This window comes from Herpailurus yagouaroundi, unplaced genomic scaffold (assembly GCF_014898765.1).
Source record: "Herpailurus yagouaroundi ecotype Mexico unplaced genomic scaffold, PumYag 250, whole genome shotgun sequence".
In the NCBI taxonomy this organism is placed as follows: domain Eukaryota; kingdom Metazoa; phylum Chordata; class Mammalia; order Carnivora; family Felidae; genus Herpailurus; species Herpailurus yagouaroundi.
This window is the reverse complement of record NW_024412467.1, coordinates 15,605,672-15,629,892: the sequence shown is the minus strand read 5'-3', so window position 1 is coordinate 15,629,892 and position 24,221 is coordinate 15,605,672. Positions and strand designations below refer to the sequence as shown.

Below are 24,221 nucleotides of genomic sequence, written 5' to 3'. Positions count from 1 at the left end.
CTCCCAGACCGAGACAACCTTTCTCTCCTACCTCTTGGGGCGTCAGTCTACTCCAAGGGCACCCAACTTGGGCCGGGTGTGAAATCAACCTGACATTTCACTAACTTCAGTTTTAGCCTTTACACAATTTCTGGGTAACCACAACTGTTCCTTTTGGGGGTGGCTTTTTTTTTTTTTTTAATTAACGTTTATTCACCAAGTCCCCCAGTCGCTTTGTGTAGTAAGTTAGGCGGTGATGTAAGTTTGCTAATGTACCTTTTAAAGGACCTCACCTCGCCGCAGAGAAAATTAAGCCCTGGAAAGAATTTGGCTCAGCAGCCAGTCATATGCCTTGCTAAAATAGCACAGCCGGCCAATATAGGGAGGAGGGTGTGTGTGTGGAAAAAGACAGGGTTAAGCAATTAATTTTTAAGCACTAAATATTTATTGACAGAGTGTCTCTCCAGGCAGTGTTCACATGCTTAGAGCTGAAGCTTTTAACTTGGCAGTGCTGTTTAAGCAAACAAAGTCAGTCAGTTGAACGCAATGATTAACAGGAAGTTGGGGAGCTGACATAGTGGGCAACCTTTGGCCGGGAGAAGAAGCTACGGTAGAAATCTTAGAGGGATCACTTGCGGAATGGTGACCTCACCCTTAGGTGATTTTAATGTGGGGACAGGGGGACACATCAGAATCAGAATCTTCCCGAGGCGGCTGGTTTTTGTGTGGTAACAGGTGGCAGGTTCACCGGAGAGAGAGCAGAGCAGATGTCCCCAGGAGCTACTTCAGAAATGTGTCATAGAGAGGTTGAAATGAAACACAGCCGCGAATGAGCTGGAAAGGAGGAAAGAAAAAGGACAAAACCGTCGCCTGGAAGGGCCCAGAGCAGTCGATCAGAATTGCGAGTCCCCAGAGGATGATTTATGGATTCCGGAGGCAATGTAAGTTAAATATATCTACACTCTGATCCGATCTCAAGAGGCGTTTACTCACTTTCTGGCTTTGAATGATGGTCTCTTGGAAGCATTGTCTTTTTAGTGTGTCTCTTATCATGGCCCTGATCTTTGTATTTGTTTATAAGAACGAGTTAAGGGAGGATAAGCGTTTTCTGAGGGCATCTCTGTCCAATGCCTCGCTGTTAGCAGAAGTCTGTCAGCAGATTTTTAAGGGGAAGGTTTTTTACCCAACAGAGAATGCCCTGAAAACTACCCTCCGTGAATCTACCTGCTATGACTACATGGCTCAAAGTCACTATATAACAGAAACGCTCTCTAAGGAAGAAGCGAGGTTCCCTTTGGCTTACACAGTGACCATCCACAAAGACTTTGGCACTTTTGAGAGACTCTTTAGGGCGATTTATATGCCCCAAAATGTCTACTGTGTTCATGTGGATGAAAAGGCGACGGATACATTTAAAAATGCGGTGAAGCAATTACTAAACTGCTTCCCAAATGCTTTTCTGGCTTCTAGAATGGAGCCAGTGGTCTATGGGGGGATTTCCAGGCTCCAGGCCGACCTGAACTGCATCAAAGATCTCGCGGCCTCCGAGGTCCCATGGAGGTACGCCATCAACATGTGTGGGCAAGATTTCCCCCTGAAAACCAACAAGGAGATAGTTCGGTATCTGAAAGGATTTAAAGGGAAAAACATTACCCCGGGGGTGCTGCCCCCCAGTCATGCTATCGGACGGACTAAATACGTCCACCAAGAGCTATTACACCAAAAAAACTCCTACGTGATTAAAACGACAAAATTAAAACCTCCACCTCCTCACAACATGACCATTTACTTCGGCACTGCCTATGTGGCCCTCACGAGGGAATTCGCCAACTTTGTCCTCCAAGATCAGCACGCACTCGACTTGCTTTCCTGGTCCAAGGACACCTATAGCCCCGATGAACATTTCTGGGTGACGCTCAATAGGATCCCAGGTACGTGTGTGTCTCTTAACTTTTGTTCTTGTGAGTAAACGTTGCACGATCGGTACTGAATAAACCGCTCTCAAAAATAGTAAAAAAAAAAAAAAAAAAGTTGAATGAGGAAGACCGTTACCGTTTTAAATGTTAATCAAAAAATCTTTCCAGCAGTTCTGCTCCCAGATGTAACTCATGATCCGACTCATGTCCATGGCATAGATGAGGAAACTGAGACATTGTGATGAGCAGGGCAGAGCTAGAGCTCAACCGTCTGACTTGATTTTGCTGCTATGCCACGCTGCCTTTTTGGATCCGTAGACTCACTTCAAATGTGTGCGGCAAGTCTCGAGACAGGGCAAAGGGTTGAGGGGAAAGCTGGCTGTGCCTATAAAAGATCAAACCCAATTCTCCTTTAAGGGTGATGTTATTTCGGGAATAAAGCTCATAAAGTAAATTTGAATGGCAGTTCGGACAAATTTTTTTTTTTTAATTTTTAACGTGTATTTATTATTGACAGAGAGACACAGAGTGTGAGCAGGGGAGGGGACAGAGAGAGGGAGAGACACAGAATCTGAAGCAGGCTCCAGGCTCCGAGCTGTCAGCACAGAGCCCGACGCGGGGCTGGAACTCACAAACTATGAGATCGTGACCTGAGCCGAAGTCGGTCGCCTAACCAACTGAGCCACCCAGGCGCCCTCGGACATTTTAATAATACTTTTGCTCCTGTTGCAAATCCCCATCCTTTCAACATGGGAGCAGGGGACGACTTCAAAATTTTTTATTTGCAAGTTCTTTCCTGGAATCAAACCAGACATTTAGAGGGCCTTAAAGGAATGTGATTGCATGAATGTGCTCAAGGTACCCAGCTAGCACGCGATCCTGCCAATTGTATAAACCAGGTCTCGTAAGCCTGGTATTCCTTTAACTTGATCTCAGTTAGCTCTCAGTGGTTACTAAATTAACGGTACCTTCCCTTTGGTCCGCGTTCTAAATGAGTTGAATGATCTTAAGTTGTTTACACTGAACTGATTCAGTCCTGCTAGTTCAAATCAAAATAAGAATTCAGATTCACAGCCAAGGGAAAAGCAACTGGAATCAATATGATGATCAGATTCACGGTTTCTTGAGCTTGTTGCTTCATTGAGGCCAAGTACCATTTCCCAAAGGGCCTGACCACCTGGGTGGACCTCGCCTTACGTGTTCATTCATTCCGTGTCCAGGTACTTCTCAGAGACGCCCAGGGCTTCGAACCAGGTGCCTGTTGTAGATGTTGTTATACAAAACTTCATAGACCTAGAAACCTGTTTTTTCTCCCCAACCACTTGAAAACCACCTCTTTATTTATTTTTAAGATTTTTTAAAATTTTTATTTAAAAGAAAAATTTTTTTCAATGTTTATTTAGTTTTGAGAGACAGAGACAGAGTGTGAGTGGGGGAGGGGCAGAGAGAGAAGGAGACACAGAATCCGAAGCAGGCTCCAGGCTCTGAGCTGTCGGCACAGAGCCTGATGTGGGGTTTGAACTCACGAACCGTGAGATCACGACCTGAGCCGAAGTCAGACACTTAACCAACTGAGCCACCCAGGTGCCCCTAAGATTTATTTTTAATTGAGGTATAATTGATATATAACCTATTAGTTTCGGCTGTAAAGCATGGCTTACTGTTTTGTTTTTTTTTTTAATTTTTTTTTTCAATGTTTATTTATTTTTGGGACAGAGAGAGACAGAGCATGAATGGGGGAGGGGCAGAGAGAGAGGGAGACACAGAATCGGAAACAGGCTCCAGGCTCCGAGCCATCAGCCCAGAGCCTGACGCGGGGCTCGAACTCACGGACCGTGAGATCATGACCTGGCTGAAGTCGGACGCTTAACCGACTGCGCCACCCAGGCTCCCCAATGGCTTACTGTTTGTAGATATTGCAAAATGGTTACCACTATAAATTTTATTTTTCCCGTGATGAGAACTTGTTTGTATGTGTGATGAGAACTTTTAAGAGCTTTCGGAATAGCAATTTTCAAATATATTGTCGGAGAGGAAAAAATTTACCTCTTCTCTTCAGAGTTCTTCTGGCTGGTCTAAAAATTCATTTGACACGAGAGGAATTAACGGGAAGGGGGAAAAAAAACCCCAAAATTTAATTACGGCATGAAGAAACCCAGTAATGAAAGTGAGACCCAGAGAAATGACGAGGGCATCCAGCTTTTATACATTTTAGACAAAGAGACAATAAATCTGTGAGGAATTGACAGGACAAAGAAAACTTATTTTGGGGAGCTTCAATCAGTAAGAAATTCTAAACAGGATTTGGGCTGAGGTAGTGAATTAATAGAAGTACCAAGGTTTGTTTATATATTCTTCTCAGCTCTGAATTTCCTACCTCTGTTGATAAGGATGTGTCTTCATCTCCTGATACAGGGAAAGTAGCTTTCACATGGGAGATTTACTTCCTGCTTTCTGGACACAAAGGGGAGAGGCGAGGGTCAGGATGTTGTTTTTGCACTGACTCTTTCTTAAGTAACTTTTATTCAAAATAATCAAAATGCCAAAATGGCACATTTTGAAGTGGACTGTCCTTGGCCCCCACAATACAAAATGCTGTCATTAACGACAGTCACCGTGCTGAACACGCTCCAAACTTATTTATTTTAAAACTGGAAGTTTGCAACTTTTGACCACCTTTACCCATTTTGCCTACCCACCCCCCACCCCATCTCTGGAAACCATAAATCTGGTCTCTGTATCTGTGACTGTTTTGTTGGTGGGGGTGGTGTTGTTTTTCCCAGATTCCACATATAAATAAGATTATATGGTATTTGTCTTTCTTTGTCTGACTTATTTCATTTAGCATAATGTCTTCAAGGTCCATCCATGTTGTCACGAATGGCAAGATTTCTTTCTTTTCTATTTTTTTTATGGCTGAGTAACCTTTATATATAAAAAAAATTAATATATATAAAAATTTAAATATATATTTAAAAATATGTTATTTATATTTTTATATAATATATAAATATACATAAGTAATAACTATATTATTTATATATTATTTATATATTTACATAAAATATAATGTATATTTAAATATATTAATATATAAATATAATCTATATATTATATATAAATATATTTTATATATATTAAATATATATTTAAATATATATATTTTTTCTATATAAATGTTACTCAGCCATAAAAAAATAGAAAAGAATGAAATCTTGCCATTCGTGACAACATGGATGGACCTCGACGACATTTATGTATTTATCCATGCACCCACTTACGGATACTTAGGTTGTTTCCATGTCTTGGCTATCGTAAATAATGCTGCAATGAACATGGACTGCCATATCTTTTTCATCTAGTGTTTTTGTTTTTTTCAGATAAATATCTAGAAGTGAATTGCTGGATCATAGGATAGTTTTATTTTTAATTTTTGGAGGAACCTCCATATTGTTTTCCCTGGCGGCTGCACCAACTTACAGTCTTACCGACAGTACAAGAAGGTTCCCTTTTCTCCACATCCTCGTCAAGACTTGGTATTTCTTGTCCTTTGATAAACAGCCATTCTAGCAGGTGTGAGGTGATATCGCATAGAATGCTTTTTAAAATGTGGTTTTCCAGAAGCTGGAAGACGTGACGTTGTAGAGATAAAAGAAATCAGGACTCAAGAAAGTTTGGTGGGGGAGTCATGACCATATAGTTGTCTATGTGGAATTCAGTGTCCAGAATGAAGGAGGTAAAAGCCCCACTTCTCTCTTACATGTTGCTAGGATCAAGTATGATGCAGACTGTTCAGGTATAACCACCATGCTTTAAGGGAGGCATTGACAAAGCAGCTTCCAAAGATAGCTTTGGAAAGAGGCCAAACCCCATTTTTTCTCTACAGAGGACCAAGACAAACAAAAAGCATATTCGATCTGAAAAAGATTTGAAGAAGAATCGCTACCTTCACATAATGAAAAGATTTGTGCATTTGGGAGAAGAATCCAGGGTTAGTGGTGGGAGATATAAAAACCCATCGGTCTGGGATTAGAATGGGTAGTTTCCTCAGTGGTGCACAAGCCCAAGGGACATGGAGACACAGAGAAGGAGAAATGCCGTAAAGGCGCCTCATTTATCAAGTATTAGACAAGATGGCCTTGTCTTTTCCACTCTGAGGGTCTGCGATTCTAAAGGAGGATTCTAATCAGACACCCCAGCTTCTCAACCTGATTTATCTGTTGGAAATGGACTTTTACACCTCTGGTTAGCAGTTACAGATCAGTGAAACAATGGAAAACAAATGTGCTGCTCCATGCTTTTCAAAAATGTAGAGGAGTGAGCCCTTGAAGTCGTTTCTGTCTTATGTGTATGGTCGGATCCTTTCTGGAAGCCAGTGTCCCTTCCCTGGGGCGGGCCTGAGTATAGTGCTTGGTCATGAGGAGGGAAGGGAACCGAAAACTTAAGTGGCTGTCTTGTTTAACTACTGCTCTTGCTGTGTGGAAATCTGAGTCCGTTCTATTTTGAGGGCACTTCTAGTTGACATACGAATTGGTGGTTGGTTGTTTAGGACATTTTAAGATTATTGTAGTTGACTGTAGCGATCGGGGGCTTATTAGGCTTCTCAAAGAAGTCATAGGTCAGGGGAAAGAAATCTCACAGACAAAATGGCCTCATGGGGAACTAGAGCAACGCCACCCAGTAGAAATATACTGTGAGCCATAAATGTAATTTTATTTTATTTTTATTTTTTAATGTTTATTTTTAAGAGAGAGAGAGAGAGAGAGAGCGTGCGAGGGGGGGAGAGGCAGAAAGAGATGGGAGACGTAGAATCCGAAGCAGGCTCCAGGCTCCGAGCTGTCAGCACAGAGCCCGACGGGAGGGGTGGCTCGAACCCACAAACCGTGAGATCATGACCTGAGCCGAAGTCGGACGCCTAACTGACTGAGCCAGCCAGGTGCCCCCATAAATGTAGTTTTAGATTTTCCAGCAGCCACATTAGAGAGCAAGAAAAATCAACAGGTGCCATTAATTTAAGTAATATATTCTATTTAACCCCGTATACCCCAAATATCATTTGGACACGTGGTTGGGAGCTACGGTAACGGCTGTACATGTACCAGGCGCCCTCCCCACTCTGGGTAAAATGGTCGGATGATAGCAACGCCATCGCAGCAACGTTGAGAAGTCAGCCACGCTTGTGTCCCAGCATCTTCATCCCTGTTCCCTTCCTTCGCTTCGCCTGCTTCTTTTTCCTTATCTGAAATTCCTACCCCTGCCTCAGAGCTTCCACTCGTCTCTGGTGCCCCCTGCCCCATGGCTTATACTTTCTGCGTCTTTCCACTCTGCTTCCAGAGTCTGTGCCGTTCTGTTTATACCAATTTCTCACTGTGTCCCCTTCAGATACACCCAGAGTCTCGCTTTGCGTCACGTGGGAACGGCACGGGTGAGCATCTCTGTTCTCATTTCGCATCACTTCGTAGGGCGCCCCGGCCTTCTCTATAGATGACTGACCTTCATCTGGGTCCCAAGTTGCTGCAGTCAGCGTGACCAGGGTGGCCGGGTCATGTGGCTTAAAGCACAAAACGAGACGTGCCCCCCCACCCCCGTCCATATAGTAAGTTCCTTAAGGAGCTGCAGGTCCTCTGGAAAGCCTCAGAAGGGAAGAACTTGCGCCTAGTCCAGAGGAGAAGGTGCTCAGGAGGACAAAAGGGGCACAGAAAGGGGGTTCGCGTGTGGTCTTGAAGTGATTGCTCCCCACCCGCCACCCCCAATAAATAGAAATTTAAAAAAATAAAGAAGTTGCCTAATAAATTTCACAAGCTGTTGTGAAGTCAGGGCTTCCTGCCCTTCCTGCTTCCTCTCTCTACCTCCATCTCCCGCCCCCCTCTAAACTCTCTCCTCCCGCACCTCTTCTCTTTATTCCAGTCCGCACCAAGATGGCACCCTCTTAATCCTCTGACATAGCTGGGCATGGTTTCCAGTTGTGGAAAAGATCCATCTGTAGACACCTCCACTTTCCTTCTGAATTACTTCTGAGTTGCTCACCTGGGTTGCGTGGTTTTGCCTGGGTTAGGGACTTTTAGGGGGTGTTGCGCTGGTCGAATGTTCCTTGGATTTAAAGATTTAAAAACTGACCAATGATTTCTGCCTCACTTGCTACAAAGGAGCATTCGTAATATGATTCCGGGGGAGTTTCTTTGGAATTCACATTAAAATCTGAATAAGTGAAAAAAAGAAACCTGACAGCAGGTTTTGTTGGAGATGGGGTGGGGGGTGGGGGGCCGAAAGGAAAGTCAAGGTGCCTGGGGGGATGAAACAAGAAAGGAAGAAAACTGGAGATCAGGGACCTGGAAGGCAGACTTCCTGCTTCTCATTTTTCTCTCCCCCTGGAGCCAGCCTATGGACCAGAGCTGATGGTTTTCTGTGTCATCCATGTACCCCAATGCCCTTGGTAGGGGAGGCCTGTTGCTGTAGCTTCCATACTAGCTTGACTCTACCATTATCTGAGATTGACTGATCTCTTTAGTTCCAGTCTTTATAGAAATGCGATGTTGAGATGCCAAGCTCTTGAGTCAGGGAAGAGCGGATCTGAGTCACAATGGTCCTGGGACCTCATGCCTGTGGCCCCAGTGACTGGGCTGATATCTTGTAGACCCAGACCGAATTCGTGTTCCTCAAACGCATTATGTTCACGGAGCTTCCAAGATCCACTGGGCGTAAGGGGTGGGCTTGCAGGGGGAGGAAAGTTTGGGGAGGTAAACCTTACAGGTAGCTTGAACAATCTCTTCATGTATCTGTTAGAAAATACCAATTTTTGTCAACTTCCAGGAAAGGGAATCGGTGAATGGGGAATCGGTTCTTTTCAAGGAAATGTGGTCTCTTGAGAAGAGGATAAATGGTGTGACAGACTTCACCTTTATGTAGATAATCAAGGAAATGCTAGTATTAGGGTTTTTTTCTCCAGAAGAGATGGGAGCACGTCAGGGGGAAATAGTTTGTAACCTGTGAATGGTCCCATCTGTGCTGCATTTTTGTCTGCCCTCCTTCCCCGATCAATGGATTTGTTCTTGGGGTGTTCTGTGGCTCATATTCTCTCCTGAATTTTCTATTTATCCTTCCTCATGAAGTTAGGCTATTTTTTCCCGGTTCTTTTCTCTCAAGAGGATAATTCAGACCTGTGTCATCTTGCCAGTTTCACCCTGATAGGAACAGAGCACCTAGAAATACAGTGTCTTCTATGTTATAAGTTATGGAATAACAAGCTTACTTGCTTCTGATGACCCAACGGAACCAAGGACCGCTGGAGATTCTGACTGGCTTTTTTTTTTTTTTTTGAGTTTTTAAAAAGATTATAATTTCTGCAAATCAGAAATTGCCCTACGATGTAGTTTAGTTGATTAATGTGCATTTTACATAGCCCCAAGTATTACTCTCAAAAATAGTTGGCCTAATAATGATGATGTACATGAACAAGTTTGCTTTGTTAATTATGCCATCTTCTGGGATTTCTGAGGAAGAACCAGAGACATGACCCTAACTTCATTAAATTGAGATACTAATATTTGGACGTAATCAATGTAATGAAAATATTATGAATACTTAATGTTCAGAAATTACATCTCTTTCTTCGGCGACTCATCTTAATTTTATACCGAGGAAGATCAAAGTAGATTGAAGAGAAAGAAAAAGTAAGGGCCATCAGGCTTCACGGAACTGGAGTCAGGGGTCAATTAGAATGCATTCCAGACTTAAGAGGTCTGTGAAGTGCGTTGAATAAATGATCTAAAGATCTGTTTACCCCGGGGAGTCAGAGGTGGCTGCTATTTGCTGGTGGGATTTAAAGCAGACATCTTGCCTCCTTGTCAGCCTGTTGGAAGGATCTGGCACATTGTAGGAACTCGGTGTTCAAAAAGAGGGGACACAGACTAACTTCTTAGATATTGATTTTTTGAAGGTTGAGTGTTACTATTCCAAAACGTCTGTGTGTGACAACAAACAAAGAAACAAATTAAAAAAAAAAAAAAAAAACACCCAAAAACCATGAACGTTTGGTTTGGAAGGTGCAGGGATATTTTGCTAGAAATGGGGTCTGTGACCCACGAGGTGACCCTCCCGCTCCCCCAGCTGTAGCTTTTCTTAGCCATGTCTAATGTGTAGAGCCTTAAGAAGTTGGTTTCTCTTTCCTCTTATTAGGAAGGAGGGTTCCGTGACTGGTTGAAAGCCTCCCACTCTGCCAGGCTTCTGTCATCTAGATTGGTCCAAAGACAAATGGTCTCTCCACCCTTGCTGGGTACCATCCCCTTGTTCTGGAATGTTCTTCACTCTGTTCATGCTCGGCACTTCTTAAGATTCAGCTGATATGTCACTTCCTCAGAGAAGTTTCCCTTCTCCTTTCCTCCCCCACAGAGGCAGTCACCCTCCCCACCAACTCTACTCCTGGGTGGATTCTAATGTCTCCTCCCTGCATTTTAACTAAATGCGTGGATCTCAGGCTCCCACCTACCACACGTGCCCCAGAAGCGAGAACGTGAACTCAATGATTGGCACCAGGACTGAGACATGTGCCTAGCCTTATCATTCTGCGGAGTTCCCGTATAATGTTGACTGAGGACCGGATGAGTCGGACAGAGGAGCCCTGTTGAGCTTGTCTAATACAAGAGTTTCTACAGATGAGGACAATCCTTTTTTTTTTTCACATTTTTTTTCCGTCTCTTAATTTAATTTTATTTTTTAAATTTACATCCAAATTAGTTAGCATCTAGTGCAACAATGATTTCAGGAGTAGACTCCTTAGGGCCCCCTAGTGTCCCCTTTAGCCCATCCCCTTTCCCACTCCCCCCCACCCCCCGCCGCCAGTAACCCTCTGTTTGTTCTCCATATTTACGAGTCTCTTCTGTTTTGTCCCCCTCCCTGTTTTTATATTATTTTTGCTTCCCTTCCCTTATGTTCATCTGTTTAGTCTCTTAAAGTCCTCATATGAGTGAAGCCGTAGGATATTTGTCTTTCTCTGACTAATTTCACTGAGCATAATACCCTCCAGTTCCATCCACGTAGTTGCAAATGGGAAGATTTCATTCTTTTTGCTTGCCGAGTAATACTCCATTGTACATATGTACCACATCTTCTTTATCCATTCATCCACCGATGGACATCTGGGCTCTTTCCATACTTTGGCTATTGTCGATAGTGCTGCTATAAACATGGGGGTGCATGTGTCCCTTCGAAGCAGCACACCTGTGTCCCGTGGACAAATGCCTACTAGTGCAATTGCTGGGTCGTAGGGTAGTTCTATTTTTAGTTTTTTGAGGAACCTCCACACTGTTTCCCAGAGTGGCTGCCCCAGCTTGCATCACCACCAACAACGCAAAAGAGATCCTCTTTCTCCGCATCCAGGCCAACATCTGTTGTTGCCTAAGTTGTTAATGGTAGCCATAAAAGGTATAATGTGGTATCAGATGACAACAATTCTTAAGCTTTGCAGAAAGTTTATTTTCTTTTCAGTTCCGGTTCAGCTTTTAAGCAGTCCACAAGGCAGGGGTCCTGTCCCCCAACTTCCCATCTCCTTTTCCAAAGGATAAGCCTATGCTGAATCCACTGGAAAACACTCTTGGGAGTGCAGTTGGCCTGTGGGAGCTCTTAGCCATCGGGTTGCTAAGGTCAGCATAATTTACCCTCTTTATGCATTTTGGAGATGGAAGTTGTACCTTTCAGTTTGGGTCTGGAAAAGTGAAATCAACAATGAAGGGAATTCGCCAGACTCATTTTGGCCTTGAGAGGCTTTGTTCTAAAATATCCAGAAAATAAGGGCGCCTGGGTGGCTTAGTCGGTTAAGCTTCCGGCTTCGGCTCAGGCCGTAATCTCCGGGTTTGGGAGTTCGAGCCCCGCATCGTGCTCTGTGCTGTCAGTGTGGAGCCCACCTGGGATCCTCTCTCCTCCTCTCTCTCTGCCCCTCCTGTGCTCTCTCTCTTAAAAATAAACTTTATATAAAAAATAAATAAAATATCCAGAAAATATAGTTAAAGATTTTTGACTACAACTTGAATTCTCTGTGTAATTGTAAGGCCCCAAACAGGCCCCTTGGCCTTTATGCCAGATCTTCCCCTGGGCCCTTCTTTGCCCGGAAAAATCCTGATTTTCTTTGAAGGGTGGAGCTGAGTTGTACCATCGCTGTGAACCTTTGACAAGCCCCAGCCCCAGGCCGAATCCACCTTTGTCCTCTGTGCCCCCGCTGCTCTGTTTTTGCCAAATAGATAGCCCTTATCTTTGGTTTTGTCATTTTAGCAGCTGCCTGGCCTCATGGAATGCAGGCCTGGAGGGTCCTGAGGGCTTTACCTTTTTGCCAGCCTCAACCCACACAAAGCTGGGTGTCAGATTGAATTTAATTCACCTTATGTTGTCACTATGAAATAAATAGGGTGTTGCTTTCAGGCAAATCCAGAAGTTTCCTACTGTCCATGTCTGGACAGCCTACAAGAGGCTGATGGAAATTGCCAGCTGCTTTGTCAACCCTGGGTTTAGGTGCTGTAAAGCCTTTCCAGAAGCCATGAGTCCTTACAATGTCACGAACTGGACAGATAACCTTTTCTCTTCCCCTAAATTCACAGCTTCTTTGAGGCAGTATTTACATATCGCAAAATTGAGGTATGCAATTCAGCCATCCAGTTCACACACCTCGAAGCACCAAATCCCCCCATTTCAAGTCTTCAACTCAATGAGTTTTAGGATATTTATACAGAAGTACAACCATGACCCCAGCCTAATTTAAATCATTTTCGTCACCTCGTGTGCATTTACAGCCACTTTCTATTTCCACACCCAAACCCCACTTTTCTGTCTGCCTGGATATGCCTTTTTTGGACATTAAATATAAATCAAATGATATGTGTTTTGTCATGTCTGGCCCTTTCTACTTTGTGTGCTATTTTGAATCAGTACTTTACTCCTTTATATGGACGACCTACTATTCCATAGTATGGTTATAACACATTCTGTGTATTCATCCGTTGATAGAACATTTGGGTTGTGTCCACCCTTTGGCCCCTAGGAATGATGCTACTGTGAACATTCCCGAACGAGTCTTTGTATAGACACGTGCTTTCTTTTCTCCTGGGTAGATTCCAAGAGTGAGATTGCCGATCCATATGGTAACTCTCTGTTTGGCACTTTGAGGAGCTGTCAAGCTGGTTTCCAAAGCAGGTGCAACCTCTCACGTTCCCAAGGGCGGTCGGTGAGGGTTCCAATTACTCCACAGCGTCACCAGCCCTTGTTACCGCCTGTCTTTTTTATTTACACCATTCTAGAGGGTGTGAAATTATATCTGCGGTGTAGGTTTGTCCCACTCAAACGAACAACAACGTTGAACGCCTTTACACGTGCTTGGTGGCCTTTGGTGTATCTTCTTCGGAGAGGATGAACTCCCTTTTGGACATTATTTCTTTGAATCTTGGTATTATTGCAATCCTATTTTATAGACGGAGAAACAGAGGTATGGAGAATTTGCAGTACTTGCCCAAGGACACCTGGCGTGGAAGTACCAGAGCCAAGATGGTTAAATTCATTTTGAAGATGGTGTGGATTAAGAGATGAATTTGTCCAACACTGAGTTAAGGACACATTGCATGGCCAGAGCGTTAGGGTTTCTGCCTCTTGAATCCTCTAAGCAATCGGCTAAGACTCTTTTAAAAAATAAATATGGCGGGGGACCTGGCTGGCTCCATTGGTGGAGTCATGTTGATCCCCTGGTCATGAGTTCGAGCCCCATGTTGAGTGTAGAGACTGCTTAAATAAATACGCTTAAAAAAAAAAGTAAGTAAAGCAACCCTTGTAATTGAGACACTCTTCGAATACGTTGTTGCGGTGATATGACCCTTTTTCTCTGGATTTATTCAAACCATAATTCCTCCTCTTTTTAAGAACCAAATGGCTGCAATTACTTCCTTTCTATTAAAACCCGGTTGGCTATTTCAGTCCACGTCCTTATCTTTGCTCTTCTCTAGAAGTGAGAGGAAGGGTTTGTGCGGGAGTCCTGGTTAGAGTTTCTACAGCTTTGAGTCTTTGTTCTTTCCATTTCTCAAGAGTCACCCGATGGCTGTGGTCTCCATTTTGGGGTGTGTTCACTGTCATTCGAACACCAAGAAAAGCAGGAGGGGGGGTTGTTTAAAGCCACATCGGTCTACTGCTTCCAATACTAATTCTTGTGTTACTGAGTTTGGCAAATTTAGGGCAGTGTCTGACAGGGTTTTGTAACCATTTTTTACCTCAGAGGATTTGTAAATGTGTCTCTGTGTGTAGTTTTCTCCTTATTAGGAACGAAGTGAACTTCAGATTCCTGCAATGCATACAATCCTGCCTCACCCCCTTCTTGCCTTGGTGAAAGATCGTAACAATTTTTATGGAAGGTAAAGCCACCCTTGTAGAATTTTCCATTCACATGCTGAGCCGTGTGCAGCTGTTTTTAGCAGCTCTTGGGACTTTACAGGGCTCAGTCTTGTTCTGTCTGACTCCAGTGTCCTCGGTCTCATGAATCAGGCAAAAGCCAGGCGAGGGATGAGGCTTGAGGCTCTGGTTGTTTACTCTCTCTGAAGCCATAAAAGGGAAGGTTGAGACAGGAGGGGAAAAGAAATCAATGACAAAGCAGCATTGGGGATGAAAGAACTCGCAATGATAGGTCGCTATGGACAAAATGTGGGTCCTGAGAGTAGAGACCTTGACTTGTTCTGAAGGTCATAGTACCCAGCACAGCCGAATGCACAGTGCAGCTGGAAACAGCTGGGCCTTTTTCCAAAGTGTGAGCGTGCTTTTAGCTTCTTCCCGAACTGTCTCCTGTAACAGCAACCTCTTTCCTGGTTATGGTTTGTGCTCGCAGCTGTGCCTGTGTGTGCCAGTGGGCTGGCGGTGGTCACAGACAAGCTGCATGTTGATATATATATATATATGTGTGTGTGTGTGTGTGTGTGTGTGTGTGTGTGTGGATGTGTGTATATACACATATATTTTTAAACTGGTGCCAGACAAATCATTGTTTTCAATATATGTCATGGGGTAAAAACTGCGGAAAAGTATTCCCTTAATAAAGCATCCCGCAGTAGATCCTACATTTCAGAATCTCAGAGGGGCAAGATTTCCAGTTGCTCGTAAAATGTAGGGAAGAGCTGAATCCAGTAATGGAGCGTCGATCTTCAGGTAGCATCATTATCCTCTGTTAATTCCACAAAATGGGGATGTTTCCACATTCTGGACAGCCCCAACATTGGCAGTTTTGTTGACGCCAGTAATGCACATTGTATCAAAGAAGAAATTCTGTAGACCAAATGCTTTCTCAAGGAGAAAGCAGAAAGACTTGACATTGAGGCTTCATTGAGTGAGTCATTTAAGTGCCACAAAAATCCTCTGAGGGAGGTAAATATCATTACTTGCAACTTGCAGATGTGGAAACTGAGGCCTCGGAAGGTAAAGTGATTTAATCTAGGTTTGTTTGACCTTTAATTCAGGATCGGTCTAATCCACCATGTTGCCATGTAAGAGCTCCCACAGCTGAAGCAGTGTATTTAAAATTTGTTTTTTTAACGTTTATGTATTATTGAGAGAGACAGAGCATGAGCAGGGGAGGGGCAGAGGGAGAGGGAGACACAGAATCCGAAGCAGGCTCCAGGCTCTGAGCTGTCAGCACAGAGCCCGACGCGGGGCTCGAACTCACAAACCGCGAGATCATGACCTGAGCTGAAGTCGGATGCTTAACCGACTGAGCCACCCAGGCGCCCCTGAAGCAGGGTATTTAATGGAAACATGACTGGGGGAAAAAAAGAGAGAGAGAGAGAGAGAGAGAGAGAGAGAGGAACCAAAAACCAAACTCTTAATTAAAGAGAACTGATGGTCACCAGAGGGAAGGAAGATGGGAGAATGGGTGAAATGGGTGATGGGGATTAAGGAGTGCACCTGTGATGAGCACTGGGTAAAACCGTTGAATCGTTGAATCGCTCTATTGCGCACCTGAAACTAATACAACACTGTATGTGAACTCTACTGGAATTAAAATTTAAAAAAAAAAACCTAACCAAAAGATACTCTCCTACGTGCTCTAGCGCAATGATCCAGTGACACATCACCACGCTTTCAACCACAGACCCTATTCCAGTCTTACTGGTTATCCTAAAAATGTCCTTCATAAATCTGGCATCTGATCAACACTCTCAAGCTGCCCTAGCGGTCCTACCTCTTTAATCTCCTCAAATTTGAAACAATTTCTCCGTCTGTCGGTGTCCTCTCACATCTTATCATTTTCGAAGAGTGCAGTCCTGATGTTTCCTCATGATTAGATTCAAGTTATGCCTCTTGGGTAGAGATACCAAAGAAATGATGCTGTGGAAACACGTTAGTTGACATTCATCTATAAGGTAGAGCCTTCTCTTCTTCCCGTGTGTTTGTTTGTTCACATCCCTGTGAACATGGATTCCCATTTCACTCACTGGGTTCCAGTCCATTACAACTTGTAGTTATCTTTCTGCTGAAATTATCCCAGGCTTAGCCAACGGGGGCTCCTTCAAGCTGGCTGTTGTGTCCCTTCAACACCGTGATTCTTTGAGAACTTCCTTCCTTGCATTTAACCTGTCTTGGAACCAGTCATTTTCTTCAAGGAACCCAGTTCCATTTCATAGAGAACGATATTTAGAAGCCACGGTCTGGGCCCTCAAGCGCATGATTACTTCTACGTCTTTTCAGGGCTCTGAGCTAGAAAAAATACACATGTGTGTGTAGGCATAACATCTGTCTACGCACATGACGCACACTCACGCGTGTGCATTCTCGAACAGGTACTCCAAATCATTCACATATTCACACGCACATGCCCGTCTATAGTTTAGGTTTCCAAATACATATTACAACCACAAGTTCACACTGAGATCTCCAGTTCCAATCCAACAACACGGGGTTTCTTCCCTCCACTTCCTTCCCTAGCAGCGAGGAACCCAGCCCTGGTTCGCCTCAGTGCCTTCACGGATTTCCTTGCTCCCGCCCTGTGAAATCAGTCCTCCTCAGGGTGCTTAGCTGAAATGCCCACCCCACAACGTGCTCCCAGGATCCACCTCCCCCTGGCTGTAGCTTTAGCCCCTGGGAGAGACCGGGAGCTCGGAATGAATTTTGATACTTTCATAAACTTAGTTGTTGTTGGGAGGCCGTTCAGTACGTCAATATGTAAAATACAAAATTTGGTTCCAACTCTACCTGACATCATGAGCTTTGGTAATATGTTGGGCCTCTCTGAGTCTCACTTGCTCATCTGTAAAATGGGGCTAATAACGGTGCTTACTTTGCAGAGTTGCTGTGAGCCTTGAATGATGCTCTCTGTGAAATGCTGACTGACGACTTGGCACCTGCCGAGTATTAACTCAAGTGTTATCTTTATCAGTGTTGTATGGGTCAGAGACCCAGCAGGAAACCCACAGCGTACTTAGAAATTAGGCTAAGCAAGAAGGACTTACCACAGGGACTATTTCTGAAGGTGTGGGCACAGTGGAGGGAAACTCTAAGGGGTATTACAAAACCGAGGGCCAGTAATAGTGGAACTATTACCATTTCTCGACCTGAAAGGAGTGGTTGGAAAAAAGTGCTGTGGCCAGGGGCCCTTTGAGAAGAAAGAACTTCAGTCAAAGGAGTCAGCTCTCCTGCTGAGGACGGCAAGAAAAGAGCTGGGGAGCCAGCCACTTGAGCCCTGTCTTGTGCCCTCATTGGCAAACCCAATGGGAGCCAGAGCTGCTTGATCCACTCCCTATATGTCAGCCCTCTTACAGGGTGGAGAACAGAGGGAGGGATCTACAAGGGCCAAATGGAGGGGCGTCTGGCTGGCTCAGTCCGGAGAGCATGTGACTCTTGATCTCAGGGCTGGGAATTCGAGCCCCACATTGGGTGTAGAGGTTACTTACGAATAAAATCCTTAAAAATATATCAACGGAGGTGCCTGGGTGGCTCAGTCAGTTGACCGTCCAACTTTGGTTCAGGTCATGATCTCGCGGTTTGTGAGTTCAAGCCCCACATCGGGTTCCCTGCTGTCAGCCTGTCCGTGCGGAGCCCGCTTCAGATCCTCTGTCCCTCTCTCTCTCTGCCCCCTCCCCTGCTTGTGTTCTCCTCCCCCCCCCCACTAAATAAATAATGTGTATATGAAGAGGCGCCTGGATGGCTCAGTGGGTTAAGCATCTGACTCTTGATTTTGGCCTAGGTCATGATCTCATGGTTCATGAGATCAAGCCCCATGTCAGGCTTTGCACTGTCAGCACAGAGCCTGCTTGGGATTCTCTCTCTCCCCCCTCTCTCTGCCCCTCTCCTGTGCTCTCTCTCTCTCAAAATAAAAAAAAAAAAAAAATTAAAAAAAAAATATATGGGCCTATAACAATAAAAGGGCCAAATGAAAGCTGTTCAACTCCATTATTCAAGTTGTGGAGCAGGGGCATGTTTTGGTAAAACTGGTGACTGACTCTGGCAGAATTCTTGCAATAGTGTATCAAACCCCTGTCAATATACCAATCATGTGGATGGCCTCAGACTTAGTCTTCCTGTGAAAGGAAAGCTAAAAAAAAAGAAAGAAAGAAAGAAAGAAAGAAAGAAAGAAAGAAAGAAAGAAAGAAAGAAAGAAAGAAACTTGGCAAGTCACCAGGACAGCAGGTGTCTGAGAACTGCGAAGGGCTGGGGATCCAGGAAGCGTGAGACAAGATCTGAGCACCTGGTGTCCCCAAGTCAGAACGGAGGAGGAAGAAGTGACTGGGCACATCCGGGTACTGATGCCATTCTGGGTCCTGCGTGCAGAGGCGCAGGATGGCACAATGACTCACATTCCAGCCCTGGGTCACCCCTCCTCACCGAGTGACCCCAGACCGGGAGGTTCTTGAGTGTCAATTCCACATCGGGCAGGTGGGCTGGTGTCAGGAGCCAGAGGGGGAACCCCCTTAGCAGTCAGGTTGCTTAAGGGACAAGTAAGGGGGCTCCAGTACGTGGTACTGGAGAGTATTTGGCCGCAGGCGATGATAACTCGTGAACGTTCGTTATTCCAGGACTCCCGATCCCCAGTCACCTGGAAGGTTCACCTGGCAGAGTTTTTCTGGCAGAAGGACCATGACTCATTTCATTCATTCATTCATTCATTCATTCTTGGTGAAGAATTTTATGACATAGGAAAGCGCACAGATCAGTAAGGAGTGTTGGGCTCAGTGCGGTGTCACTGACAAAACACACCCAAGTAACAACCATCTAAACACAGAACGTGACCAGTATCCCAGTCACTACCCTGATGTCTAACACCATAGATTACTTTCACCTTTGTTCTTCATTAACATGGAAATAACGACATGTACTCTTTTCCTGTCTGGCTTTTTTTGCTCGGTGTTGTGTCTGTGAGATTCACGTTTTGTGTGGTAGGCAGTTATATATATATATATTTTTTTTTTTTTTTCAGGCAGCTATATTTTTTCATTCTCATTGCTGTGTAGGCAGAAGGAGGTGCATGACGTGAGGAGGGATGATTTTGCCCCCCAGGGACCATTTGCCGATACCTGGAACTATTTTTGGTTGTCACCACTTGCAGTGGGGTGGGAGGGGGCAAGGAGGCTATTGGCACTTAGTAGGTAGAGGCCAGAGATACCGCTAAAAATCTACAATGCAAGGGACAGCCCCCACAACAAGGCACGTTCAACCTAAAGTGCCAGTAGTCCCAAGGCTGAGAAACCCTGATGGCATTTGGGCTGGTGGGCGTTAGGGTCTACTGTGAATATGGCTGCAGCGAATATTGACTTGCACTTCCTTTGATAAATGCGTATGCACTTCTATTGACGAAATCCCTGGGAAAGGCATCACTGGGTCGTAGGACCTGCCTGTGCTCAACTTTGGTAGATACTGCATTTTCCAGACTTGTGTCCATTCCCACTTTGACCAGCAGTACATGAGGTTCAGGGTGTTTCACACCTGCACCAAGATTTGGTATTTTCTGCCTTTTTTTCTCTCTTTCTCTCTCTCTTTTTTTTTTTTTCCTCTTGGTTGTATTTTCTTTTTCTTTCTTTTTTTTTAGTTTATTTATTTATTTATTTATTTATTTATTTATTTAGAGAGCGCATGTGTGAGCAGGAGAGAGGCAGAGAGAGAGAGGGAGAAAGAGAATCCCGATCAGGCTCAGAATAGAACCCAACGCAGAGTTCGAGCCCACGAACCATGAGATCATGACCTGAGCCGAAATCAAGAGTCGGATGCTGAGCCACCCAGGCGCCCCTCGTTCTTGTTTTTTAATCTCTCTCCTACACCCCTCCTCTAATTCAACTTATGGCATATTAGATGCCCAAAACATCAGCTTTTGTCAGTAAATAATCCTGTTCCGTATTTTGTGGGAGACTGGGATTATGCACAGGTGTGCTTGCTGTATATGTTGGTCCCAAGAGCCTGCTAGAAATGCAGATTGTTAAATTCCACCTGGAAGTTACTACCTCTTGCCTGCAACCTGTATTTTAACAACCCCTCCAGGTGATGGGATGCTTGACAGAAGTTTGCATACTTTTGATCTGGATGATCCTTATCCCGAAGCCAAGAGAACACCTAGTTTGGGCTGAACACTTTTAGAAACAAATGTTTTAGTTCTTCCAGGGTTAAAGAATTCACTTCCACATGTACATTCAGTGGTAAGTTTCATCAGTGGTAATTGGCCGTGACTTCTTTGGGGTCATTTGTTTTTCATTTTCTAAGCCTCCAGCTATGGGGAGATTGCCTCCTATCTGCACATGCTTGGACATTTGCCTATTTGAATGTGTGTAGACTGTGTTTTGCAAGTATTTGCTTAGCACTCTTTAGCATCCAGGAAGTGTTTCCATGATCCCTTCACTCCATCAAAATCGGAGGCAGATCACTTCACCTCACACCGCTGTGATGTGACCCATCTAGCTGGACCATGCTCTGGACCTGCTCTCTAGGTTTTAAGATTCTGCACGTTAAACTTCTTCCTGCCTCCAAAATGAGAGTTTTAATAATGCTTTGGGTTCCACCATCTAGAAAACAGCTTCTTCTGTTGCTAATTAGATGAAGGGTATAGAAAGCAAAATGATTGTGTCTCAGGAGAAGGTGGATTTTCCCCAGTGAACCCCAGGACTCCCCAGTTATGGGAGAATTGTTGTTTTAAAGATGTGCTTTGGAAATGTCTCCTTTCTTCTCTTTAACATCATGATCATTATCATGAAAAACACAAACAAAAGCCTCCATTGACAAACTATCTGGTCCCCCAGAACAGAGTTATGTAGTTGGCCATCCAAAGGGAATTAGATTGTCCGCATTCTCTACTTGCCTGTGAATTCCTGTGAATTCCTGTGAATTTCCTGTGAATTGCATTCAAGGGAAAAACATAAATCCCTATGTTTTATTTTTTTAAGTTTAGTTATTTATTTTGAGAGACGGGGGGGGGGGGGGGGGGGCAGAGAGAGAGGAAAAGAGAATCCCATGAATCATGAGATCATGACCTGAGCCGAAATGGACGCTTAACTGCTTAACCTGAGCCAAGTTGGACGCTTAACCGACTGAGCCCCCCGGGTGCCCCCCACCTACATTTTATAATTAAAAATGAATCCCTGAGTCATTTGGCCTGCTTCAATAACAAAGGAAACCACACAAAAATGACCTTCCAAAGGACAGCCATCAGCAAACCCAAGAAATGATATAATCTCACCTCATTCACCCAACCATTTCTGCCAGCGTGTGACTTATGCTCTCAATGCTCCTTCAACAAACTTCATTCTGCTGTTATTTAACATTTTAAATGTAGTATGCCTGCTCAAGCCTGTATCCCCTCAATGTCTCTCCCAACTAAAGGACAACAGTTAATTGGGAGTGGAAAAACAAGTCCCAGAACAATGATGAAAGTGTAATGAAGTTTACATAAGTCCACGCGATTAAACAAAGAAAAGGTACATGAGGAAATGCAAACACAGTTCAGCGCTGATGTGGGACATTCATAGTTAGGTCTCTCTAGGTGTATGCTGAAACAGGAGAGTGAAGAAAGGACTATCGGGACAGTAAAATCACACATCTAGAACTAGATGTAACTAGAACATCCACTTAAGAGAAAAAATCATGAAGGGCTCTCCTCGAATAGCTCTCCTATGCTATTCCAATATGTAAAATAAAACGGTGGGTATAAATTAAAATAGAAACAGAAATAGAAATTTATATTATAGGTTTTAACACTCCTTCCCCATCGCTAAAATCTGGACCTCTTAAACAAGCATTGAACGCAGTGTGTGCCCAATGGCCCGCCGGCTGTAACACAAGAGAAGACTCTTGGAGTTGCTGGACCACGGTAGGAACAGGGGGGAGATGTCCCTGCCGTCCTACAGGTCACCTTCTAGCTAGGCCTGGTACTCTGAGGTCACGGCTCACTGGTGGGAAGGTTTTATGTGCTGCTCAGCCTGTGAGGTTCTAGATTCACAACTCTGCCTGGGAAATTTCTCCACATTGGGCTTTCTTGTTTTTGTGTTCTTGCTCCCTCCTGTAACGTCTCCAACTGGAATGGATGCCTTCTCCAGATTCGGAGTATAGGAACACACACGTTGAAGGCGCTTTCTCACCATCCCAGCTTCTAGGGAGCTTTTTCTCCTCTGAGCGCCCCCTACGTTTAGTGGCTACCCTCTTGTTTGGAACGGATCCATAGTCTTCTATGTTTCATTGGTTATGCATTTTCAGCTAAATGTATTTTGAAGCCTAGGGAGGAGACGATCTCCTGCGGGACGGGGGTCATACTTCACGCTTCCTGGATTTGTCACTGCTGCTTTGTGGACTCACCTTTCACATTCTGAATTACAGCTCAAAGGGCCATAATTTTAGCCAAAAGGGACCATAGAGAACATCCTTTTTTTTTTTTTTTTAAGTTTATTTATTTTGAGAGAGAGAGAGAGAATGCACACAAGCACAAGAGTAGGGGAGGGGCAGACAGAGAAAGAGGGAGAGAGAGGCTCTGTGCTGTCAGTGCTGAAACCCATGGTGGGCTTGATCTCACGAACCATGAGATCATGACCTGAGCCGAAACCAGGAGACAGACGCTTAACCGACTGAGCCACCCAGGCACCCCGGGAGCATCTTGTTTTAAAGATGAAGCAAGTGGGGGCCCAAGATCACATAATCAGTTAAAGGTGGAACAGTAACTAGAACCCAGGTGTCCTGAGTTTTGCACCATGACCTGTTAGCAATATTGTGGGGGTGAATGGGCACCCCTTCTTGATATTCAAATGAAAACACATCTTGCATGGTTTCCCACAGAAATTTGATTGAAAGTTGTGGGTTTTTAAATATCGTTTCATCTGTCTGGTCAATCAGTCTGGTCAGTTTTTGTGTGTCAAAATAAAAGACACCAGTTGTTCTGTTCCCAGTTCCAGCTAGGAGCGCATTTACCCATGAGCACCTGGAACCATGGGGGGGGGGTGTGGTCTTTCATTCATTCATTCAACACCTACAAACAGGTAAATAGTATAAATAAGGTAACATACACATTTCTACATTACAACGTTGAGGGAGTGAAAAAGCAAGTCTAGACTTTCCACTAATTTCTTAGCGACCCTGGGACTTTAAATCCTTCTATCTGCATTTCTTTATCTAAGGAAAAACTCAAAAGATGCCACATCTGATGTTCTGGTTCATTAAAGCCTTGGACTTGTTTCTAGAAGACACTTAAGGTGTAGCCAGCACCTTTACCTCATACTTTCAGAGGCTTTATTTACAATTATTATTTTTTAAACACTTAATTTTTTTAATGTTTTTATTTATTTCTTTTAAGACAGAGAGAGATCCCGTGTGCACGCACACAAGTGGGGGAGGGACAGAGAGGGGGGGAGAGAGAGAATCCCAAGCAGGCCCCACACCTTTGGCGCACAGCCAGACGCAGGGTTCGAACCCACAAGCCCTGAGATCGTGACCTGAGCCGAAATCAAGAGTCAGACACTTAACCCACTGAGCCACCCAGGTGCTCTGATTTTTATCATTATTAACGTGATTATATTATCATTATAAACATAAGCTTTTATGGGCTGACGTAAACTTCTCACCGTGGATTAGTTTGCTCTCACCCTTCCTCCTGTTCTCCTGTTGGCACGTGTTGCCTGGGAACACTCCTCCACCTAAAAATGTCTTTGGTGGTGTTCCTTTGCAGCAAGATGAAGGCCAAGTGCTTCATGCAAGGTCTTTTACGACTGCCTGGTTAGCCACAATTTCTGTTGTGCCACTGCCTTCAGCTCAACCCTCTTTAGGTCTCCCCCTTCACATGGGAAGCCGATCAGTGCTGGGATGTCAGAGGATACTCTTTCTCCTCTTTTATTATTTAAAAAAAAAATTTTT

General features: G+C 44.3%; 1 protein-coding gene across 1 annotated transcript; it reads left to right on the top strand.

The window, feature by feature from the left end:
* The first annotated feature begins 363 nt into the window (after positions 1-363).
* LOC121020543 (N-acetyllactosaminide beta-1,6-N-acetylglucosaminyl-transferase-like) lies at positions 364-2,355 on the top strand. The gene is made up of 2 exons (XM_040460615.1): positions 364-1,910; positions 2,067-2,355. The coding sequence occupies exons 1-2, from the start codon at positions 986-988 to the stop codon at positions 2,135-2,137; spliced, it is 996 nt and encodes a 331-aa protein (XP_040316549.1). The 5' UTR covers positions 364-985; the 3' UTR covers positions 2,138-2,355.
* The last annotated feature ends 21,866 nt before the right edge of the window (positions 2,356-24,221 follow it).

What these genes read in the sequence shown, in the direction of transcription:
- LOC121020543 (XM_040460615.1), top strand. Translation starts at nt 986, where the DNA reads ATGATGGTCTCTTGGAAGCATTGTCTTTTTAGTGTGTCTCTTATCATG. An exon ending in GACGCTCAATAGGATCCCAG is followed by an intron (nt 1,911 to 2,066) that starts GTACGTGTGTGT and finishes TCTTTCCAGCAG; the next exon opens with TTCTGCTCCCAGATGTAACT.